This window comes from Anomaloglossus baeobatrachus, chromosome 7, assembly GCF_048569485.1.
Source record: "Anomaloglossus baeobatrachus isolate aAnoBae1 chromosome 7, aAnoBae1.hap1, whole genome shotgun sequence".
NCBI classification, from domain to species: Eukaryota; Metazoa; Chordata; class Amphibia; order Anura; family Aromobatidae; genus Anomaloglossus; species Anomaloglossus baeobatrachus.
The window spans coordinates 242,974,729-242,998,080 of NC_134359.1; the positions used below are offsets into that span (position 1 = coordinate 242,974,729).

At 44.2% G+C, this 23,352-nt stretch overlaps 1 protein-coding gene across 1 annotated transcript in view; it reads left to right on the forward strand.

Moving 5' to 3' along the window:
• Window positions 1-4,563: 4,563 nt before the first annotated feature.
• LOC142246120 (pancreatic secretory granule membrane major glycoprotein GP2-like) overlaps window positions 4,564-23,352 on the forward strand; it is a 32,310-nt gene continuing 13,521 nt past the window's right edge. Inside the window, exons 1-6 of the mRNA XM_075319134.1 lie at window positions 4,564-4,582; window positions 4,660-4,754; window positions 15,472-15,522; window positions 18,260-18,456; window positions 21,322-21,470; window positions 22,958-23,200. Of these exons, the coding sequence (XP_075175249.1) occupies window positions 4,682-4,754; window positions 15,472-15,522; window positions 18,260-18,456; window positions 21,322-21,470; window positions 22,958-23,200 (713 nt within the window). The 5' untranslated portion in view covers window positions 4,564-4,582; window positions 4,660-4,681. The remainder of the gene's footprint in view (window positions 4,583-4,659; window positions 4,755-15,471; window positions 15,523-18,259; window positions 18,457-21,321; window positions 21,471-22,957; window positions 23,201-23,352) is intronic.

Consider the following 23,352-nt stretch of genomic DNA (forward strand, 5'->3'; position numbering starts at 1 on the left):
TGACGCACATCCGGCCGCATTAGCGATGCCGTTGCGTGTGACACCTATGAGCGATTTGGCATCGTTGCAAAAACTTGCAAAATTGCTCATCGGTGACATGGGGGTCCATTCTCAAAAATCGTTACTGCAGCAGTAACGATGTTGTTCCTCGTTCCTGCGGCAGCACACATCGCTCCGTGTGACACCGCAGGAATGAGGAACCTCTGCTTACCTGCCTCCCGGCCGCTGTGCGGAATGAAGGAGGTGGGCGGGATGTTACGTCCCGCTCAGCTCCGTCCCTCCGCTGCTATTGGGTGGCCGCTTAGTGACATCGCTGTGACGCCGCACGGACCGCCCCCTTAGAAGGGAAGCGGTTCGCCGGTCACAGCGACGTCGCCGGGCAGGTAAGTATGTGTGACGGGTCTGGGAGATGTTGTGCGGCACGGGCAGCGATTTGCCTGTGTCGCGCAACAGATGGGGGCGGGTACCCACACTAGCGATATCGGGACCGATATCGCAGTGTGTAAAGCCCGCTTTAGTCATCTGTTAGAATGGATCAGTTGGGAATCTGATTTCTGCTGAATCTGTTCTTTTTAACTTGGGAGTCTATGGATGACGGATCCATTAAGAGATTGCTATTTAGCCATCCTTTGTACTTGCATTTGTAATAGATCCATTGTTTTCTTAAAGGATCCATTACAAATGGACGATAAATAGCAATCCGTTAACAGATCTGTTGTCCATAGACTCCATATTTCAAAAACGGACATCGGCCAACGTCTGTTATTTAACAACTGAAAAAAGTTCAACTTTTTTGCAAACGGATCTCTAACAGATCCATGATGATGGATGACTACAGGACATGTGAACCCAGCCTAAGTGATCAATGTCTCCAGCCCACAAGTTTGATATGAAGACATCAGCTGCATTTACTGTAAAATGATGATAATTAAAGTCAGAATCATATGTATAAGTTTAAAATTATAGACATCTTACATTTTTATTTTACAGATACGGCAACAAAAGTGCCTCATTTTAAGAACGGTCATGGAATTTCTGAACAGTTGACAACCAAGGATGCGTAGATCTGACAAAATTCAAATTTGCCAAGTTGTGCAGATTTTTTTGTAAAATTCAATTTGCAGTTAAGTAATTCTCCACAAATTGTATGTCCCTTATTATACTCCTTGGTCTTGCCAGACCCCAGAACATAACAAGTAGAGATGGGCGAACCTGAGGCTCGAATTTCTAGGTTCGGGTTCGGAAACCGACTTCCTAAAAAAAACAAAGTTCGAGTTCGAAGTCGAGTGAGTTACGAGTGCAAACCACTCAAGCGAGCAGCACTGTGCTTGGGTATGATTGATGCTCAACCCTGTGTGAGCAATGTGCAGTGTTTGAACAGCCACACAGATGTAGTGTACACACAAATAAACTTGGAAAAACCCCATGCACCCTCCCCCGGAAGTGTTCTGCTAATGGCGGGCATGTGGGTGGAGTCATGAACTGCCCAATTACTAACTTCCTTTGAGGTTCGGTTCAAGTCAGGGTCACAAACCAAACCATATCTAAGGTTTGAATGTGCCCTGGGATCTGAAACTCCAAAGGTTCATTCATCTCTAATAATAAGCGTAAGAGGAAGAAAATAGAACAAATACTGCTACTTACCATACCACTCTTCTCCGTTCCCCTTTCAGTCCTCAACGCATCTTAATATCAGCGCCACCAAGTGCTGAAATTCCAACTAAGCTGGGACTTCTGGCTCTGTTGAGGCCCAGGACATTTTGAGCATTGATCTCATGATGTGCGCCATAAGATTAAGCAGGCTTGTACGAAAAAATCTGGGGCCTCTTCAGAGTTGAAAGTTCTGGCCTGGATTGAAGATGCCTGTGGATTCAGCACTCAGCAGTGGAGATAAGAAAATGCAATGAGGATTGGCCAGTTGACAGTACAGGTAGAAGGGACTGGTAAGGTGCATATGAGTATTTTTTTGATTATTTAAACTTTTGATGGCCCTTTTCGGTTCATCAAAATAATGATCAACCAAGAACAATTTTTCTGAATCTGCAACAAAGCAAATTACAAAACAATTCACATTTTGATGAATTCGGGATTTTTGTAATATTTTACTAGAATTCTATCTAATTTATATATATTCTCTTATCTCTAGAAGTCTAGCGCCTTCTGATCAAGTCCCGCTGTCTCATTTGCTTGGATTGTCATTTAAGGTACCATCACACATAACAAGATCGCTAGCGAGATCGCAGCTGAGTCACGGTTTCTGTGACGCAGTAGCGATCCCGTTAGCGATCATGTTATGTGTGACACCTACCAGCGATCAGGCCCCTGCTGTGAGATCTCTAGTCATTGCAGAATGGTCCAGGCCATTTTCTTCAAAGGCGATGTCCTGGTGGGCAGGACACATCGCTGTGTTTGACACTGTGTGACAGGGTCACAGTGACTGCTGAGATCGTTATACAGGTCGCTACTGCGACCTGTATTGTTCCTGCATCGCTGGTAAGATCTGACTGTGTGACATCTCACCTGCCACCTCCCAGCGACTTACCTGCAATCCCTATCAGGTCGCATCATTTTCGGGATCGCTGGTAAGTCGTTCTGTGACTGGGCCTTTATTTAGCAATATGACCTGGTGTTCACGTCATGTAACAGAAATTACAAGGTCAAGTTTAAAATTAAAGTGACCCTCAAACCCTGGACTGAAAAGCAAATATAGATTTCACATATATATTTACCCTACTCAGTGCCCTCCATTTGCTTCTCGTTGTCTCCTTTGGTATAGCTTTCCTCCTGCTTCCAAGATAGCCACCACAATGGCATGATCAGATGCAGCTGGAAAGAAAAAATATTGCGCAAATAGGATCTTAACCAATATATAATAATGAGAAATATCCTGGAGAAACTCACCTTCTGCGGTTGTGAGAGTCACAACCACCATAAACACCTGTAGGCCGCCGCAGAACCCACGTGGAAATCAAAATGTAGTAGGAGAAAGGGTTAATCTTCCGTGGAGCCACACAGTCCAAATGATGTAGATCAAAATATGATTTATTAGTCAATGTCTTTCAAAGTCCTCAAAGACTTCTTCATCAGGACAATCATAACGATAAGATTGTCCTGATGAAGAAGTCTTTGAGGACTTTGAAAAACGTTGACTAATAAATCAGATTTTGATCTACATGATTTGGACTGTGTGGCAGTGCAGAAGATTAAAGGGTACGTTACACGCTGCGATATCGTTAGTGAATTATCGTCGGGGTCACGGTGTTTGTGACACACATCCGGCGTCATTAACGATATCGCAGTGTGTGACACGTACGAGCGACCTTAAACGATCGCAAAAGCGGACAAAATCGTTTGCTGCGGAGAGGTCATCCTGAAACCAAAAATCGTTCTCTGCTTATTAGTGATGTTGTTCCTCGTTCCTGCGGCACCACACATCGCTGTGTGTGACACCACAGGAGCGAAGAACATCTCCTTACCTGCCTCCGCCGGCAATGCTGAAGGAAGGAGGTGGGCGGGATGTTACGTCCCGCTCATCTCCGCCCCTCCGCTTCTATTGGACACCTGCCGTGTGACGTCGCTGTGATGCCGCACGAACCGCCCCCTTAGAAAGGAGGTGGTTCGCCAGGAAGAGCGACGTCGCAGGGCAGGGAAGTCGATGTGACGGGGTTAAGCGAGGTTGTGCACCACGGGCAGCGATTTATTTGACCACAATAGCATGGGCAGAGCATGGGTAAGTCTAAACCACACTTTTCCTGCCTTTCCTATCCCACAGCACAATGGAAGCATGGTTTAGAGTTATCATCGCACTCCCTAAGCTATTGTGGTGGTCATCTTGGAAGCAGGAGGAAAGGTATGCCAATCTGAGCAGAGGAGTCAATGGGAGGCAAATGGAGGCACAAGGTAGGGTGACTGTATATGTGAAATAGGTAGTCACTTTCCATGACAATCGTGGATGCCTACTTTAACTTTAGACTTGACCTTGTAGTTTGTGTTGCGTGATATGAACACCCAATCATATTGAAAAAACCTTGACTAAAATTCATATCTTCTTCATTAGAGTCATTCCTCACGTATACATAGGTGCTTTTGATGGCAAACCTCCTTTTATCCCAATTGACTTCATGCATCCAAACTGCAGCAAGTGTAATATTCTTTCCAGTAAATCTTTATAACTATATAGCAATCAAACAATTAACGCGAAGATGTCCTCATGACTTGACATGATTTATGGAGGGGATGCTACAGTACTTGGAAATAATCTTGAAGATCATGTCCTTTAATGTCAGATGACTCTGCCCTAAAAGTTAAATATTCACCACTTTGACAAATCTAGGTAACACATATAGCTTAAATTGCTTCCGTTGTGTCATGATCTCCACTGTGTACTTTTGTTTTCTTTTTACTATTTTTTGCTTTTGTATCATGTCCTGCCTTATCATTGGTCTGAAATGATGTGTTTAATGGCAGGTTCATGGCAATAGGCACACGGCAGTAAAAAGGGTAACATCATTTTCTCAGTATAAAGGATAGTCCGCAAACCAATACAAGTCATTCATGAGAAGACCTTGAGCCAACACATAAAGTAAGCAGGTCAAGAAATATGGCTTCCAAATGGGCATTGTATAAAGAATTCTATATATTTTTTTTCATATTTTACAGAATTATACAGGACTCCTGAACAATGTATCCTGGCATGCTGACATTGTTGGTTCTCTTCAGCGCAAGTTTAGCGTCTTCATTGCGAATTGATGGTGGTAAGATATTGTTGATTCATATTTTTGAAATTACGTCATCTATCAGTATTAGTTTTTTTACATTAGATATTACTTTTGGATGTTTTTCTCCACTGAAATTAATAGAGAAAATGCTGTGCTGTCCAAGGTGTGTGGACATCTCAAAAAAAACCTATCTATGCAGAACATATGACTGTCCATTTTTAGTACATTTCCTTAATAAGGTTTAGTGTTATTTGTGAATGAGCCTATAAGAAATAGATTCTAGTGGTTGTTTCTAAATTTAACTTAAAGCATAACCGTTGTTTTAATTTTTATTTCAAGAATCAATAGTGCACATGAAAATAAGCCACTTTGTAATATATCTTATCAGTGAAATCTGCTTTTTTCTCTGCCAACATTGATCAGTCATTATCAAAATTCCAATTCTGGGGTAAAATCTGTATTCGGTAAAGACTTTCCCATTACTGAGATAGGAGATGGCAGGTGGTGCTGATGAGATTCTATGACAATGGGAGGAGCCAGGGGCAGAGGGAAGAGCTAGAGACAGAGGGAGGAGTTGGAGGCAGAGGGAGGAGCTATAGGTAGAGAGAGGAACTAGATGCAGAGGCTAGAGGCAGAGGGAGAAACTTGAGGCAGAGGGGGGAGCTATATGCAGAGAGAGAAGCTAGAGGCAGAGGGTGAAGCTAGAGGCAGAGGGAGGAGGTAGAGGCAGAGGGTGAAGCTAGAGGCAGAGGGAGGAGCTAGAGGCAGAGGGCAAAGCTAGAGGCAGAGAGAGAAGCTGCAGGCAGAGGGAGGAGCTAGAGGCAGAGGGAGGAGGTAGAGGCAGAGGGTGAAGCTAGAGGCAGAGAGAGAAGCTGCAGGCAGAGGGAGGAGCTAGAGGCAGAGGGAGGAGGTAGAGGCAGAGGGTGAAGCTAGAGGCAGAGGGAGGAGCTAGAGGCAGAGGGCAATGCTAGAGGCAGAGAGAGAAGCTGGAGGCAGAGGGAGGAGCTAGAGGCAGAGGGAGGAGCTAGAGGCAGAGGGAGGAGGTAGAGGCAGAGGGTGAAGCTAGAGGCAGAGGGAGGAGCTAGAAGCAGAGGGAGGAGCTAGAAGCAGAGGGAGGAGCTAGAGGCAGAGGGAGAACTAGAGGTTGAGGGAGGAGCTAGATGCAGAGGGAGAAGCTAGCGGCAGAGGGAGGAGGTAGAGGCAGAGGGAGGAGCTAGATGCAGAGGGAGAAGCTAGAGGCAGAGGGCAAAGCTAGAGGCAGAAGGAGGAGCTAGCGGCAGAGGGAGGAGCTAGAGGCAGAGAGTGGAACTAGAGGAGAGAGAAGACCTGAAGGCAAAGGGATGCGCTAGAGACAGAAGGAGAAGTTAAAGTCAAAGGGAGGGACTAGAGACGGAGGGAAAAGCTATAGACAAAGGGAAGAGCCAGAGACAGAGGGAAAATCTAGAGGCAGAGGGAGGAGTTAGAGGCAGAGAGAAGAGCTATATGCAGAGGGAGGAGCTAGAGGCAGATTGAGGAGCTAGAGACAGAGGGTGAAGCTAGAGGCAGATGGTGAAGCTAGAGGCAGAGGGCAAAGCTAGAGGCAGAGAGAGGAGGTAGAGGCAGAGAGAGAAGCTAGAGGCAGAGGGAGAAGCTAGAGGCAGAGGGAGAAGCTAGAGGCAGAGGAAGGAGCTAGAGGCAGAGAGTGGAGCTAGAGGCAGAGAGCAGAGCTAGAGGCAAAGGGATGCGCTAGAGACAGAGGGAGAAGCTAGAGGCAAAGGAAAGAACTAGGGAGGAGGGAAAAGCTATAGACAAAGGGAAGAGCCAGAGACAGGGAAAATCTAGAGGCAGAGGGAGGAGGTAGAGGCAGAGAGAGGAGCTAGAGACAGAGAGAGAAGCTAGAGGCAGAGGGAGAAGCTAGAGGCAGAGAGAGGAGCTAGAGGCAGAGGGAGAAGCTAGAGGCAGAGGGAGAAGCTAGAGGCAGAGAAAGGAGCTAGAGACAGAGCTACACCCCATCCTCCCATTGGCATAGAATCTCATTAGCACAAAATTGCATATTCTCTCTCTGTAATGGGAAAGAATTTTGATAATGACTGATGCATTCTGACAGAGAAAGAAGCAAATTTGTCTGATAAGATATACTACAAAGTTAACTATTTTCATGTGCACTATTGATTTTTGAATTAAAAATTAAAATGATGGTTACACTTTAAAGAATAACCATAGTTTTAAATAGTATATGGGAAAATAAGCAACTTGGTATTATAGCTTATCAGAGAGATATTTGCTTCTTTCTCATCCTGGACTGACCATTAATTCTCAAAATTCGTATTTCATGGGCAAATTTACTGAGACAGGAGACAGTTGGCTTCCATGAAGTTGTATGGAGAACTTGCAACAGATTGTTTGTGTTGGCCTCTAGCTCCTGCTACTCCACTTTCAAAAGATCTTTAAAAGCACAAAAATCTCTCTTTATGAATACAGAATTTAACTGTGAATTGGGGATTTTAAGAATGTAAGAATGGGACAGCATAGTGGCTTAGTGCTTAATATCTGGAGTCCTGGGTTCAGATCCCATCAAGGACAGCTTCTGCAAGGAGTTTGTATGTTCTCCCACTCTCGAAAAACTTACTAAGAAATTTTGAGCTCCTATGGGGACAGTGATGATAATGTGGAACTGTGGAACTAATTGGGCTAGATAAGCAAGTAACAAAATCTAATTTTTACCCATAAATCAATTCCGCAATCAATTCAGGACTGGAGGTGAAAGAAGCAGATTTCTTGAATAAGATATGTGACAAAGTTTGTTATTATCATGTGTACTTTTCATTTCTGAAATAAAATGTAAACTGATGATTACTCTTTAAATAGGATAGTCATCTACTGGACTTTTGAGACCTTATTATAACTAGGAAGTTTTCAGAAAATCCAACATTCCAGAAAATTAATATTTTTATTTGAAGAAGTTGAGAAAGGGACATATCATACACAGTTCGAACGGTAGCGCCTTTAATTATAGATCAATAGTTAAGGGCAGTAACACTTGAACCACATATGATATAAAGCTATTTATTTTTTTCAAATAAAAAATTGATTTTATAGAGTGCCGGAGTTGCTGAAAACTTTATATCACTAGTTACGAGTACTGAGCACCCAAGCATGGTAGTGCCCACTCATGACTAGTTACGTGTACTGAGCACCCGAGCATGGTAGTGCTCACTCATCATTAGTTACGTGTACTGAGCACCCGAGCATGGTAGTGCTCGCTCATCATTAGTTACGAGTACCAAGCATTGTAGTGCTCACTCATCACTAGTTAGGAGTACAGAGCACCCGAGCATGGTAGTGCTCGCTCATCCCTATTTCTAAAGTGTTTTGTGATGTCATTTCACACTATTTTTAAGGCGTTAGTTTGCTGTCAGTGCAAGAGAACACTGTTCTTGACATTCAGAGGCTGCAAACCTGTACAAGGCCAATTGAAATCCTGCTGCTTGTATGCCATGATAGATCAGTTCGGTCTCTTGAGTTGATGTTTGACCTTTACCCATGTTGAGATTTGCGAAAGGAGTCCTATTCAGGTTACATCATGTTGTCCATGGATTTGATAAAAGAAACTATTCTTGCCATCAAATCTAATGGGTCACCCAATGTCGGCTATGATGGAGCTGTGAGCATAGCCTAAAGGCCGCTTTACACGCTACAACATCGCTCAAGTGATCTCACTGGGGTCACGGAATTTGTGATGCACATCCGGCCGCATTAGCGATGTCGTTGCGTGTGACACCTATGAGCGATTTTGAATCGTCACAAAAACGTTCAAAATTGCTAATCGGTGACATGCCCCCCTCTTCCCAATTATCGTTGCTGCTGCGTGTACGATGTAGTTCGTCGTTCCTGCGGCAGCACACATCGCTATGTGTGACGACGCTGGAACGACAAACATCTCCTTACCTGCGGCCACCGGCAATGAGGAAGGAAGGAGGTGGCGGGATGTTACGTCCCGCTCATCTCTGCCCCCTCGCTTCTATTGGGCGGCCGCTTAGTGACGTCGCTGTGACGCCGAACGAATGACCCCCTTAGAAAGGAGGCGGTTCGCAGGTCACAGCGACGTCGCTAGGCAAGTAAACAGTGTGACGGGTCTGAGCGATGTTGTGCGCCACGGGCAGCGATTTGCCTGTGTTGCACAACCGATGGGTTTAAGGCTCCTAAGCTGTATGAAAAGTGTAAATATGGAACACCGGTGATTAACCCCCTCCTTACCCAAGGTGAATACTCCCCCATTTAATAGGGTGCAGTACCCTTTGGCGACTGGAGCCGCAGGGGTGCCACATATACATTAGGTATCAGTATAACAGGAAGGAAAGGGTTGAATCCAGCCTGCCAATGGAGGAAACCAAGATGGATGAAAACAGCAGTTTATTAAGTCTATGCATTTCAAAGCATCAGGCCTCTTATTCAGGCAAATAGTTTTATGTCCTGAAGAAGAAGATTCATGCTTTGAAATGCGTAAACTTAATAAACTACTGTTTTCATCAATCCTGGTCTCCTCCATTGGCAGCGCAGAGTTAACCCTTTCCTTCCTGCTGCTCAGCTCTCAACCCTGTGTTCCCCTGTAGCACCCTAGCAAGGGAGAGGTTTGGGCTCAGTAGAAAAATATTTATATATATATATATATATATATATATATATATATGAATGAGAGAGAGAGAGATATGTACAGTATATATATATATATATATATATATATATATATATATATATATATATTGTGAGACTGTGACCGGGGTTGTCTATGACGGCCGGTATGTCTCGCCCCGGTTGTGCTCACTCCATGATAGAAAGTACATCCACTCTAGGGTTAATGCTGTTTCCTTACAGGCTGAAGGAAGGGTTAAATGCAAACAGGAACAAGGGCAGGTGTGCCGGGTGTGAGGGAGGGAACACAACTCCCTGAGTTCTCTGCTGGAGAGGCACATGTATATTGGTGTGGACTTTTGTTTGGACATTAAAACCGTGTGCTGTGAAACTTAATGCCTGGATCCCGTGTCTTCTGCTGCGCAGCCGACCGTGCTACCTCACATATGGTGGAGAATCGGCGGGCATCCCAGCCGGTGAGGTGTAGCTTCCTTTTCTGGTGACCCGGTAGCACATGTCTTGGATTCAAGCGGCTATACTACGGCCCAAACCCAGCGACGCCATGGAGGACATACTAAAGCATTTGGCTCAGGCTAATGCACAGCAGCAACAGACCAATGCACACCTGCTCCAATCCTTGAAATCGCAGGACCAAAGACACCAAGAACAGCTGGTTCAGGCCAATGCACGTCAGCAGCAAGCCTTACAATTGCAGGAACAAAGACATCAAGAACAGATGGTTCTCCTGGCCAAGTCGATCCGTGCTGGACCGGCAGCAACAACCCCGGGACCGGGTGATGACGGCAGCGTCCGGAAAGCGGTGAGACAAGCGTTGCAAAAGATGACCCCGGGGGATGATGTGGAAGCGTTCCTGGCGGTGTTTGAGCGGGTGGCCGAGCGGGAAAAGCTGCCGACCCCCCAGTGGGCTGAGGTATTGTCGCCCTATCTGACGGGGGAACCCCAAAAAGCGTACCTGGACCTCTGTACCGAGGACGCCATTGACTATGTGACCCTAAAAGCCGAAATACTGGAACGGTTGGGGGTGAATACCTATGTACGGGCTCAGCGGGTAAATCAGTGGTTCTATGAGGAAGCCAAACCCGTACGCTCCCAGGCCTATGACTTGTTGCATCTTGTAAAAAAGTGGTTGCAGCCTGACACTCTGAGCCCGGCGCAGATGGTGGAAAGGGTAGTAGTGGATCGTTTTGTGCGCACTTTACCTGTCACCGTTCAACGGTGGGTAGGACAGGGTGACCCGAGTACCCTGGACCAATTAGTGTCCCTGGTAGAGCGGCATGTGGCTACGCAGGACTTGATACGGGACACTGAGACTTTGCGTACCGCCCGTCGGTCCGGCCCCTCCAAGCCTAGGGCCAAGGACCCATCGCTGACAACGGTGCAGGAGTCCCCTACCGTCCCGTCTGAGGCCGCGGCCGCCAATCCTGAGGTCCGGAAGGTTCTGTGCCCTAAACGACCACCCGTGAAGAGGGTTTCCGTCCCCATTAAATGTTGGCGGTGCCAGCGGGTGGGACATATGGAAGCCCAGTGTCCACTCACCACGGAGCCCATGGATTGTGGGGTTACCCGGCGGGGTTCAATGTATGCTCAGGTGGTGTGTACCGCTGACCTGGTCTCCCCAGAGATGGAGCCCCACTTGTGCCAAATACAGGTGAATGGATGTCCGGTTACAGGATTGTTGGATTCCGGAAGCTTAGTGACCCTTGTGCGATCCACCTTGAGGGCTAAAGTAAAGGCCACAGGACGTACCGTGGGGGTGGTTTGCATACATGGGGACCGCCGAGACTATCCCACGGGGATTGTCACCATCACAGCACCTTGCGGTCAGGTGCAACATGAGGTGGGACTTCTTAACACTCTTCCTTATGACGTGATCCTAGGAAGGGATCTGCCCTATTTTTGGACTTTATGGAAGGGACCCCCTAAGTCTCCTCAGATATTGGTCAGTCCGGGACCTGAGCCCTACAATCCTGAATCCGGGACACCTGCCGTAGGGGTCCCCATGATAGGGACAGAATGTGAACCCGATAGGTCGCCCCTAGAGGTATTGGCAGGAGATGGTGAGACGGTCGAACCCATCCCGGAGTTGGAGGCGTCCCCGGATACGTTTGGGACTGCCCAACTCCAGGACCCTACATTAATACATGCCCGGAGTCGGGTGACAGTAATTGACGGGGTGGCACAGCTGCCCGGTGCCCAGGTAAGGTACCCCCATTTCGCTCTTAAGCAGGATTTACTCTACCGGGTAGATGAAATACGGGGCGTGGGGGTAGAGCAGTTGGTGGTGCCCCAGCCGCATCGTCGGCGGGTCCTCAACTTGGCTCATAAACACCTGATGAGTGGCCACCTAGGGGTCAAGAAAACGCAGGAGCGAATATTGCAAAGGTTCTATTGGCCCGGAGTCTTTGGGGAGGTAAAACGGTTCTGCGAAACCTGCCCGGAGTGTCAGCTTACCGCCCCCCTGACCCATTTTCGCAGTCCGTTGGTACCGTTACCCATTATAGAAGTCCCTTTTGAACGGATAGGGATGGATCTGGTGGGGCCCCTCGTAAAGTCCGCTCGAGGGCACCAACACATCCTAGTGATCGTTGACTATGCCACCCGGTATCCCGAGGCGATACCTCTCAGACATACTGCAGCAAAGCTTATAGCTCGGGAGTTGTTTGCTGTGTTCTGCCGGGTGGGGTTGCCCAAGGAGATCCTTACGGATCAGGGGACCCCATTCATGTCTAAAGTGACCAAAGAGCTATGCCGGCTACTCCAGATCAAGCAGTTGCGTACGTCTGTGTATCATCCTCAAACGGACGGTTTAGTTGAGCGTTTCAATAAAACCCTGAAAACCATGCTCAAAAGGGTAATTTCAAAAGACGGGAAAGACTGGGATATGATGCTTCCCTATTTGATGTTTGCCATCCGTGAGGTGCCACAGGCCTCCACGGGGTTTTCGCCTTTTGAATTGTTATACGGGCGACATCCCCGGGGATTGTTGGACCTGGCAAAGGAAACATGGGAGCAAGAGCCCACCCCCCATAAAAGTGTGATTGAACACATTTTGGGTATGCAGAACCGCATAAGCGCGGTCATGCCAATTGTGAAGGAGCATTTACAGGAGGCTCAGGCCGCGCAAAGCGGCCGCTACAATAGACAAGCCACCGTGCGGACCTTTAAACCCGGGGATCGGGTGTTGGTATTAATCCCCACGGCGGAGAGTAAATTCCTGGCTCAGTGGCAAGGCCCCTACGAGATAAAGGAAAGAGTCGGGGTGGTTAACTATAAAGTATTGCAGCCCGGTAGGCGGAAACCTGAACAAATATACCATGTCAACCTATTAAAACCTTGGCAGGAATGGGAAAGCCTGATGGCTGTTTTTTCCCCATCTCCCTCCTCTTCGGGTCGTTCACCTCCGGCTCCAGCGACCTCCGGAGAGGACGAACCAGAAGTAAGGATTGGAGAAGCCCTCACCAAGACTCAGAGGCGAGAGGCCAGACGGTTGGTTCAGCAGAACCCCGATGTCTTCTCCGAGCTGCCCGGTAGGACCAGTCTGATACGACATGATATTGTCACCGAGCCCCACCTGAAGGTACGCCTGAAGTCATACCGGGTACCGGAGGCTCGACGACAAGCCATATCGGAGGAAGTAAAGACAATGTTACGCCTGGGGGTCATCGAAAAATCCCGGAGTGAATGGGCTAGTCCGATTGTCCTAATACCAAAACCCGATGGCTCCTTAAGGTTCTGCAATGACTTTAGGAGATTGAACGAAATATCCAAGTTCGATCTCTACCCCATGCCCCGGGTGGATGAGCTGATTGATAGGCTGGGACAGGCGCGATATTTTACCACGCTCGACCTGACCAAGGGGTACTGGCAGGTGCCACTGACGGAGTCCGCCAAGGAGAAAACCGCTTTTGTTACACCGGAGGGTCTCTTCCACTATGTTGTCTTGCCTTTTGGGTTACATGGCGCTCCGGCCACGTTCCAGAGGTTGATGGACTTAGTGCTGGAACCCCACCAGGCGTATGCATCAGCGTACCTTGATGACATCATTATTTACAGCTCCGATTGGCAGACCCACTTGGAACAGGTACAAGCGGTGGTGGAAGCGCTTCGAACAGCCGGATTGACAGCCAATCCCAAGAAATGTGCGTTGGGACTCACGGAAGCCCGCTACTTGGGCTACGTGATAGGTCAAGGAGTGATTAAGCCCCAAATTAACAAGGTTGAGGCAATCCAGAAGTGGCCTAGACCCCTGACCACGAAGCAGGTTAGGGCCTTCCTGGGTATCGTGGGGTACTACAGGAGGTTTGTAAAGGATTTTGCGGGACTATCAGCCCCCTTGACGGACCTTCTCAAAGGCAAGAAGTCCGTCATGGTGCGCTGGACTCCGCAGGCCGAGGACTCCTTCCGGGCCCTGAAGGGGGTCCTGTGCGGACAGCCCATTCTCGTACACCCTGATTTCCGGAAGGAGTTCATAGTACAGACTGACGCCTCAGAGGTCGGCCTGGGGGCAGTGTTGTCTCAGGTGGTTCAGGGGGAGGAACACCCCGTCACCTTCTTAAGTAGGAAGCTCACCCCTCCTGAGCGGAATTATAGCGTAGTGGAGAAGGAGTGCCTGGCGATCAAGTGGGCCTTGGAGTCCCTACGCTATTACCTGCTGGGACAGCAGTTTCGCTTGGTGACGGATCACTCTCCACTGGTCTGGATGAGGTCCGCCAAGGAACGGAATGCCCGGGTTACCCAGTGGTTCCTTTCTCTGCAGAACTTCCGGTTTACGGTTGAACATAGGGCCAGTGGGTTGCAGGGCAACACCGATGCCTTGTCCCGCGGACCGTGTTTGATGGCGGGAGTTCAACCCCGCACGCTTGAACTGAGGGGGGGGGGTATGTGAGACTGTGACCGGGGTTGTCTATGACGGCCGGTATGTCTCGCCCCGGTTGTGCTCACTCCATGATAGAAAGTACATCCACTCTAGGGTTAATGCTGTTTCCTTACAGGCTGAAGGAAGGGTTAAATGCAAACAGGAACAAGGGCAGGTGTGCCGGGTGTGAGGGAGGGAACACAACTCCCTGAGTTCTCTGCTGGAGAGGCACATGTATATTGGTGTGGACTTTTGTTTGGACATTAAAACCGTGTGCTGTGAAACTTAATGCCTGGATCCCGTGTCTTCTGCTGCGCAGCCGACCGTGCTACCTCACAATATATATATACATACATAGATAGATATATATATAGATTGATATATAAAAATTTATGTATTTTATTTCATGCTTCACCCAGTTGCTATTAACAAGAAGTTGTCCAGTAAAAGAGAATATTTTAATAAAGCCCTTATTGTTTTGGGATCGACGAACAATCTAATGTGTACATGAACAGCCTGGTTATCTTTCAATGTGTGCTAATAGGGAAAAATGGATTGGGCATGTGCATTTCAATATGCCCAATTATTTGTACTTTTGAAATATAAACTGTTATCAAAGGTAAGTGGAGAACATTTTTAGCAAATGCTTTTTATGGGAAATTAGGAGAGATAGCTTTTAACTACAGGATAATGTTAATGTGTTGCATGATACAGTTTACCTTTACATAGCACTTTATATCTCCAATTACTGTGTATTAGTGGTAAGGAAGCAGACCTGGACATAGCGGGTATCTAGTACTGGAGTACCAGTCATGACCCAGGCCTGGTGTGAAGTCAAGAACCAACATTTTACTGGTACTCCAGGAATAGAGCAGTGACAGCATTCACAGTGGCGTTCTTCCCCAGGTTTTCCATTTTTCTTAATGGCAACTTTACCTAGTTGAGTAGTGATACCGTATACCCAAGACCACGTATCATGGCTTAACTAGACAGAATTGTTGTTTTGGACTCGAGGAAAGTTGAACAATTCAGTTCTTAGCTGCTGTCAAGCATATATAGCCACCAGCTTAAAAAAAAATGGTAACACTTGAAAAAATTGCAGAGCTCCCGTCTATGTATATGGGTATCTTGTTTTCTATAAAATGCTAATAAAATGTCCTTTTTGTGACTTTTTCTACATTTAATCCCACTCCATGTATAAATTGTATTCTACAATATCACAATACAGCTTGTAAGAAATAAAATGAGTATTCTCTTTCTACACAGTGCTCAGTGAAGATATCCTATCTGAACCAAGGTCTCTATGTGAAGACACAGGTATGGGAACCTTTTATGACATAATTTATAATTGAATTAAACGTGATCAGAATACTGTGTGTGATAATGAGATTAGTGGTCATATGACTAGATATGAGCTAACCCGAGGTTTTGGTGTTCAAAGATCGGGTACGCTGTTCTCGGGTACACTTGGTCCTCAGTTCAGTGGGAGCCGCTTGTAGTGTTTGACTGGCTCACACTGGGGGTCATGTGTATGCATGAACGGATGTAATCTGTACCAAATAGAAAAAAAAGGAAATACCCCGCACATCCGTCCCCGGAAGTGATCTGTTTATGGCTGGCTGCATGTGGACAGAGACCCAAACTGCCCAATTAGTGATTTCCATTGGGGTTCAGGTCAAGTCTGGTTCCCAAACTGGGTCCGCTCATCTCTAATCCTGATCCATTGACTGAAAAAATAAGTGAAACCCTTGTATTTGTGCATGATCAGATGTAGTGTGCAGGAAACAAAAAAGGGAAAACTTGCCCACCTGTCCCCAGAAGTGATCTGCTTATGGTCGAATCTATGTGGGGGAGACCCAAACTGCCCAATTAGTTACTTCCATTTGGGCTCAAGTCAAGTTCAGGTCCCAAACTGAGCTTTATCTAAAGTCTAATTGAACCCGCCGAACCGAATGTCCACGAGTCTACTGATTTCTACATATGATGGCTTTGGATCAGTTGTGTCATGTTATCGAGCTGAAATTTGGTAGTAATAGTGTCCTGTAAGGTTTCTATAGATCCTTGTGATGCTATGTGCCTGTACTACAGTTGTTTGCAGATGATCCATACAGTATGATATTCTATACATGCCCATTTTCACCATTGCAACTAAAGGACACTTTACACGCTGAGATCTCTCTAGAGAGATCGCTAGCGAGTGTACCCGTCCCCATCGGATGTGCATCACGGGCAAATCACTGCCCGTGGCACACAACATCGCTAACACCCATCACACATACTTACCTGCCTAGCGATGTCGCTGTGGCCGGCGAACCGCCTCCTTTCTAAGGGAGTGGTTCGTGCGGCATCACAGCGATGTCACTAAGCGGCCGCCCAATAGAAGCGAAGGGGCAGAGATGCGCGGGACGTAACATCCCGCCCACCTCCTTTCTTTCTCATTGCTGGCGGCCGCAGGTACGAGGTTGTTCCTCGTTCCTGCGGTGTCACACATAGCAATGTGTGCTGCCGCAGGAACGACGAACAACCTGCGTCCTGCAACAGCAGTGATATTTGGGAATAGAACGACGCGTCAACGATCAGGTAAGTAATTTTGATCGTTAACGGTCGTTCATGCGTTTCACACACAACGTCATCACTAATGAGGTCGGATGTGCATCACGAATTCCGTGACCCCAACGACATCTCGTTAGCGATGTCGTTGCGTGTAAAGTGGCCTTTACAGATTTGACAAATGTGAAAAATTTTGTGACGGGATTTTGCATTTCCCCTGAAGACACCAATTGTATTTGTGTAATGTTTGTATTTCTACAATGCTTTCCTACAATAACAAGTGTTAGTTTCCCTATAGGCTGCAGCCCACATTGTATATTGTATATTGATATAATATCACCTTCTTGAACTATGTAATAACATGGGGCACTGATTTTAACCTTTTCCTATCCAATACAATTTCCTGTTTCGCCCATTGAAACCTATTATAGGTCATCAGTTATATTTATTCCAGCGTTCGATAGTGAAAACGGAATCTGCTCAAACCCATTGGCACAAGACGACGGTAACATGTGTATGAAATATTGATGTCCCCTACCAGGGGACATAGGAGCTTAATGTATTATCTTGAATGTGTCCCCCCCCCCCCGGGGGACTCAGGATACGAAGAGGTTAAAGCAGCACATTTTTCACTAAAATATACAAAACTCATATGTTACCTGTATGTAGTATTGTATAGGACTGTATGGAGGACTATATAGAACTTTATGGAGGACTATATGGGACTCTATGGAGGACTATATGGAACTGTATAGAGGACTACATAGAACTGTATGGAGAACTATATATGACTATATGGATGATTATATAGAACTGTATGGAGGACTATATAGGACTGTATGGAGGACTATATGGGACTATGTGGATGATTATATAGAACTGTATGGAGGACTGTATAGAACTGTATGGAGGACTATATAGAACTTTATGGAGGACTATATAGAACTGTATGGAGGACTATATAGAACTGTATGGAGGACTATATAGAACTGTATGGAGGATTATATAGAACTGTATGAAGGACTATATAGGACTGTATGGAGGACTATATAGAACTTTATGGAGGACTATATAGAACTGAATGGAGGATTATATAGAACTGTATGAAGGACTATATAGGACTGTATGGAGGACTATATAGAACTTTATGAAGAACTATATAGTAACCCATAATGGAAATATATGATTAATTTCCAGTATACTGTAGAATTTAACAAGTACACTTTTATATTCTTGTACAGTGACTATTGGTATCAATTTTCCCCACGGTTGAGTACATTCATCCTTACGATGTTATCATTGGTTGGCCTGATTACACACAAAAGACACTTTAATTAATTTACATATCAATGACCAATAACATAGCATTAATATTGTGTCCAATGTGATTCCTAAGAAAAATAATTTTTAAATTCCATAAAGTTCGTTTAATATGGAAATCATGAATATTAGCAAAATATGGAAATGTAAGAAGTGAAGTATTATACATCTTTTTCTCTTTCAGATGGCCTCTGCTCGAACCTTGTGTGCTCAAAGGATAAATTCTCAGTGACTCTCAGGGTGCCTGCATTAAGACTTAAGGAGATTGATATTCCAAACATCCATCTTCGAGACAGAAGCTGCACTGGATTTCCATATGATGATGTAAAAATGGATCTTGAGTGGTCTCTTGGTCCATATATATGTGGAACTGACTTTAGAGTAAGTAATATTTCTGTTTATCAGGGCCTTGTTGTGTAGAATTAGTGAAGTAAAAAGCCATTTCCTATGGATGTAAGATGTAAAAGCTTCCATTAAAAGTAAGGAGATGGAAATATCGTCATGTTCCCCCTTGAAGACATCAATGTTATTTTTAAGATATATTGTAAAGTGTAACGTGTATTATGCTGCGTGTTATTGTGTAATGTGAATCGTGTAGTGATGCATTGTAATGTTGGGCATTGTACTATGAAGAAGCTGTGTTCTGCCCAAAAACAGGAGTAGGGAAGGTTATATTAATATTTGGGACCTCTCTATAATGGGAGGACCTAGTGCAGGGATAATATAGAGTTTCCTGTTAAGAGTTCAGATAGGGCTCAGCATGTGGCAGAAACAAACCTAAGGTCTGTATAGTCTGACGTGGGTGTCCCTAGAGCGAAGGGAGAATGAAGCAGAGGATAGCGAGATCCTGAGGTGCAAGCGACAGAGAGAGACGAGTTACAGTGATCTATGGGAGTCGAAGGACTGACCAGAATACTGAGTGACCTAGCTAGATGGGTTATAGTACAGGATGGAGCGCCCCGGTCAGGAGTTCCTTAAGCGTCTGTGAGCTTTAAGCTAGGTTTGGCCATATTTGCAGTATCCCGTTAGGAGGGAGACAATGTGGAACCGAAGGAGGAAAATAAGATTTTCATGGACTATTATATCCTGATTAGAGAAGAACGAAGCCAAGGTTCAGTGTTTGGTGCTCATACCAAACACAGACTTTACAAAAAACAGAGTTTTGGTTCAGAGTTTGGGTGCTTTATGTATAGAAACCTCTCACGTGAGTATCGCTGAGCTCAGGTACACTCGGTGCTCAGCCCAATGCGAGACACTTTGAGTGTTTAAATGGCTCACACTGGAGGTAACAAAAGCGTGATCAGATGTACTATGCAAATGGAAATACCTGCTCCCGGAAGTGATCTGTTTATGGCTGACTGCATGTGGGCGGAGACCAGAACTGCCCAATTAGGGACTTCCATTGGGGTTCAGGTCAAGTCCGGGTCCCAAACCGGGTCTACTCATCTCTAATCCTGATCCTTTGACTCAGAAAATAAGTGAAATCTTTGAATTGAACTATGTCATTTAAACAATACATTTTACTATTATTGTATATTAATATTACTGTTATTATATACTATTATACACTATTTTACTACTATACTACTATTATTATATATTTCTTTCTAGTATCATGAGAACCTTTCATCTTCAGACTTTCCATTTTCTTATGAAAAATAAACATTCTGTTATTCATGAAACTGGATGGGAGGTAGTCATTGGTAAACGTCTGTCAATAGGCATCCCTATAAAATAACGAGAGAGTGGAAAAAGGGGGGCGCAATAGGGTCTTACCAGGTAGACAAGGGGAGAGAGAAGGCGAAGAATGTACTCACCTATGGGGGTTGTCAATGATAGCAAAAACTGTGGAAAGAAAGCGCACATAGGGTTTTATGCTGTTCCTTTCTGGCTTTTTGTCCTGATGAAGAAGGCGGATATGCCTTTGAAACACCTTCACCTGTGAAAATAAAGAAAAGGAATTCACGATATACCTTTGATTTGTGTTTTTTAGCGCAGCATTTAACCCGATTTTTTTTTTAACCATTCCCTATCCTATAAGGGTTGTGAAAGAGTCACAACACCTAGAATCACATTTAATGGTGGAGATAGCTGCAGCACCGGAGAATTCAGGCAGGTAGGAACATCAAAAGGAGACCTTTTCACCACTCAGAAAACGAAAATGATATCATCCAAGTCTTTATTGAAAGAGCTAATACATGTCAATGCGTTTCTGGGGTCACAGCCCCCTTCTTCAGGACAAAATAGCAAGGACAAGGATAGTCCTTGCTATTTTGTCCTGAAGAAGGGGCCTGTGACCACAGAAACGCGTTGACTTATATTAGTGCTTTCAATAAAGACTTGGATGATATAATTGTCATCTTCTGAGTGGTGAAAAAGCGCGGCGAGAAAAAACGGTCTTCTTTGATGTTCCTAATAGCATCCCTATGTAAAAGTGTAACTATGATGAAAGCCCTGATTTGTAGCAAAACAGTCCATGTAAAATAATATCATGACTGTGGCTTGGCTTTCAAGTTCTATTAGCACAGGACCAGGACTTATTTTTGTCAATGTTTGTTATGAACCCAATTTCTCAGAATACAAATTTAATTCAGTACTACCACTGATTGGCCACATACAGGTATATATAGCATAAACATATCCCCAAAGAGTATCAAAATATCATGTTTTAGTTCATAGCTCAAAGTATCATATTTTAATTCGAAGTTGGTCATCTCCCACCACTAAAGGCCACTTTACACACACAGATAAATCTGTGGTAGGTCTGTGGTAGGTCTGTGGTAGATCTGTGGTAGATCTGTGGTTGCAGTGAAATTGTGGACAATCAGTGCCAGGTTTGTGGCTGTGTACAAATGGAACAATATGTCCATGATTTCACTGCAACCACAGATCTGCCAAAGATGTATCTGTGTGTGTGACAGGGCCTTAAGAAGGACACGTATGTATACTGTACCTTCCATCATTCCGATTATCAGGCTGCCCCATAAAATGGAATATAACATAGTTATGATTTATGAAAATTCATATAAAATATTCTATTTGTTGATGTTTCAAGATGAAGCTTAAAAAAATTGTATGATTTGGGATTTTATTTTAGGTTATTTTCTTAGGCCTACCTTTAGTATATAAAAATAGGCCACCAAGTCATACATGTTCAATGTCTGTTTTGATATTGATAATATTAGAGGATAATTAGAGGTAAATTATATTCCTGACACTTCCTGTGATATCTTTTATATTTTATAGATCATTAATGACAATGGAGTATACAAGAACCAGATTTTCCTTCCACCAGGAGGAATTATCTACAGGCATCAATATGTCATTAACGTGACCTGCACGTTTCCTCTCAGCTACAATGTCTCACTTCCAGAACATTTGCGGCCTGATGTCAGGTGAAGTATAAATATTTTTCCGTGTTTCTAAGCTTTTTATATGTTCAGGTTTTCTTGTAATCAGGTAACCATTTGATACCATTATGTTACACACAATTATATTTTTGTTCATAGTCACAAGAAAATCAATCTTCCTTAAATGGAATTTGTCCACAGGTTTTTTCTATGTAATCTGAAAGCAGCATGATGTAGAAATAGAGACACCTCATTCCAGTTCTGTATCACTTATTGCCCTGCTTGTTTCATTTTCAATAAAATCAGTGTTTTATGAGCAGGAGCTGATAACACCAAAAAACACAATATAAGTATGGATGGCTCTATTGCACAAAAATCTGTATACACACCAAAAAATATATGCAAGCCAATTTATATAATTCAATTATCAACATCTTTATTATACATAAAAATACATAAAATTACATAAAATAGAATGGATCAACCCAATTGACGGATGGAATAAATGGGGAAAACCTGGCACTTGTTATTAGTATATCTAAACTTACATATATCAGTAATAAGTTATATTATTCTTATGTGAAATACCAATCTCAGGTCAAATGCATCATGATTGTTGATGCATTTGACCTGAGATTGTTTTTTCAGATAAGAATAATAAAACATTACTGATATATGTAAGTTTAGATATACTAATGACAAGTGCCAGGTTTTCCCCATTTATTCCATCCGTCAATTGGGTTGATCCATTCTATTTTATGTAATTTTATGTATTTTTATGTATAATAAAGATGTTGATAATTGAATTATATAAATTGGCTTGCATATATTTTTTGGTGTGTATACAGATTTTTGTGCAATAGAGCCATCCATACTTATATTGTGGTTTTTGGTGTTATCATCTCCTGCTCATAAAACACTGATTTTATTGAAAATGAAACAAGCAGGGCAATAATTTGTATGTATAATAAAGATGTTGATAATTGAATTATATAATTTGGCTTGCATATATTTTTTGGTGTGTGTACAGCAGGAGATAATGACTAGTGGACTAGTTGACCGATGATAGGTAGTCTTCCTGTTCTGTGTAAACCCTCTCCCACAACTGACTAGCAGCTTTCTGTCCATATACAGCATACACAGAAGAAGCAGTGTTGTGGGCGGGGTTATACAGAGCTCAGCATTCCGAGAACTGGTAAATCTGCAGCAGATAAAACAAGGATTTCACCAAAATGATAGCAAACAGTCCACTAAGTGATATATCGCTGGAATCATGATCTTTGCAACTATGTCATGCTGTTCTCAGATTATATAGAAAACACGGTGATAGACAACATAAAAGGGAATCTAACAGTTTAATAACAAGCATAGTAAAAACATGACCGCTACATTTAGTTAATACCCCAACAGTTATGTAACATACAGAGCATTACCACTGATGTATCACCATTACCAAGTCTATGATCTTGAATATATGTAAGACTAATGATTTTAAAATTGTTTTTCTTTTGTTTTGTTTTTCATATTTATAGCATCACCTATATACCCATTGAAAACGTCGGGAAATTCGAGGTGAAGATGTCTATTTACACGGATATTAGCTACACAACTCCATATACTTCTTCAGAAATTAAACTCCCAACAACAGATAATTTATATGTGGGAGTCTACATTGTGAACCCTATCTCGGACTACAGTCTTCTGATGGTTAATTGTTTCAGCACGCCGACCAACAATTTCTATGACCCTATACAATATGGCATCATTATAAATAAGTAAGATCATATTCAGAATACTTCATTCAATAGTGAACTGTGTAGTCTTATATGGAATTATTTTTATTCGTATCATTATTGAGAAACCTGGTTGGAGTGATAGGTGGTGTAATTATTGAGTGGGTGGTATAGGATGGTTGCCATTAGGAATG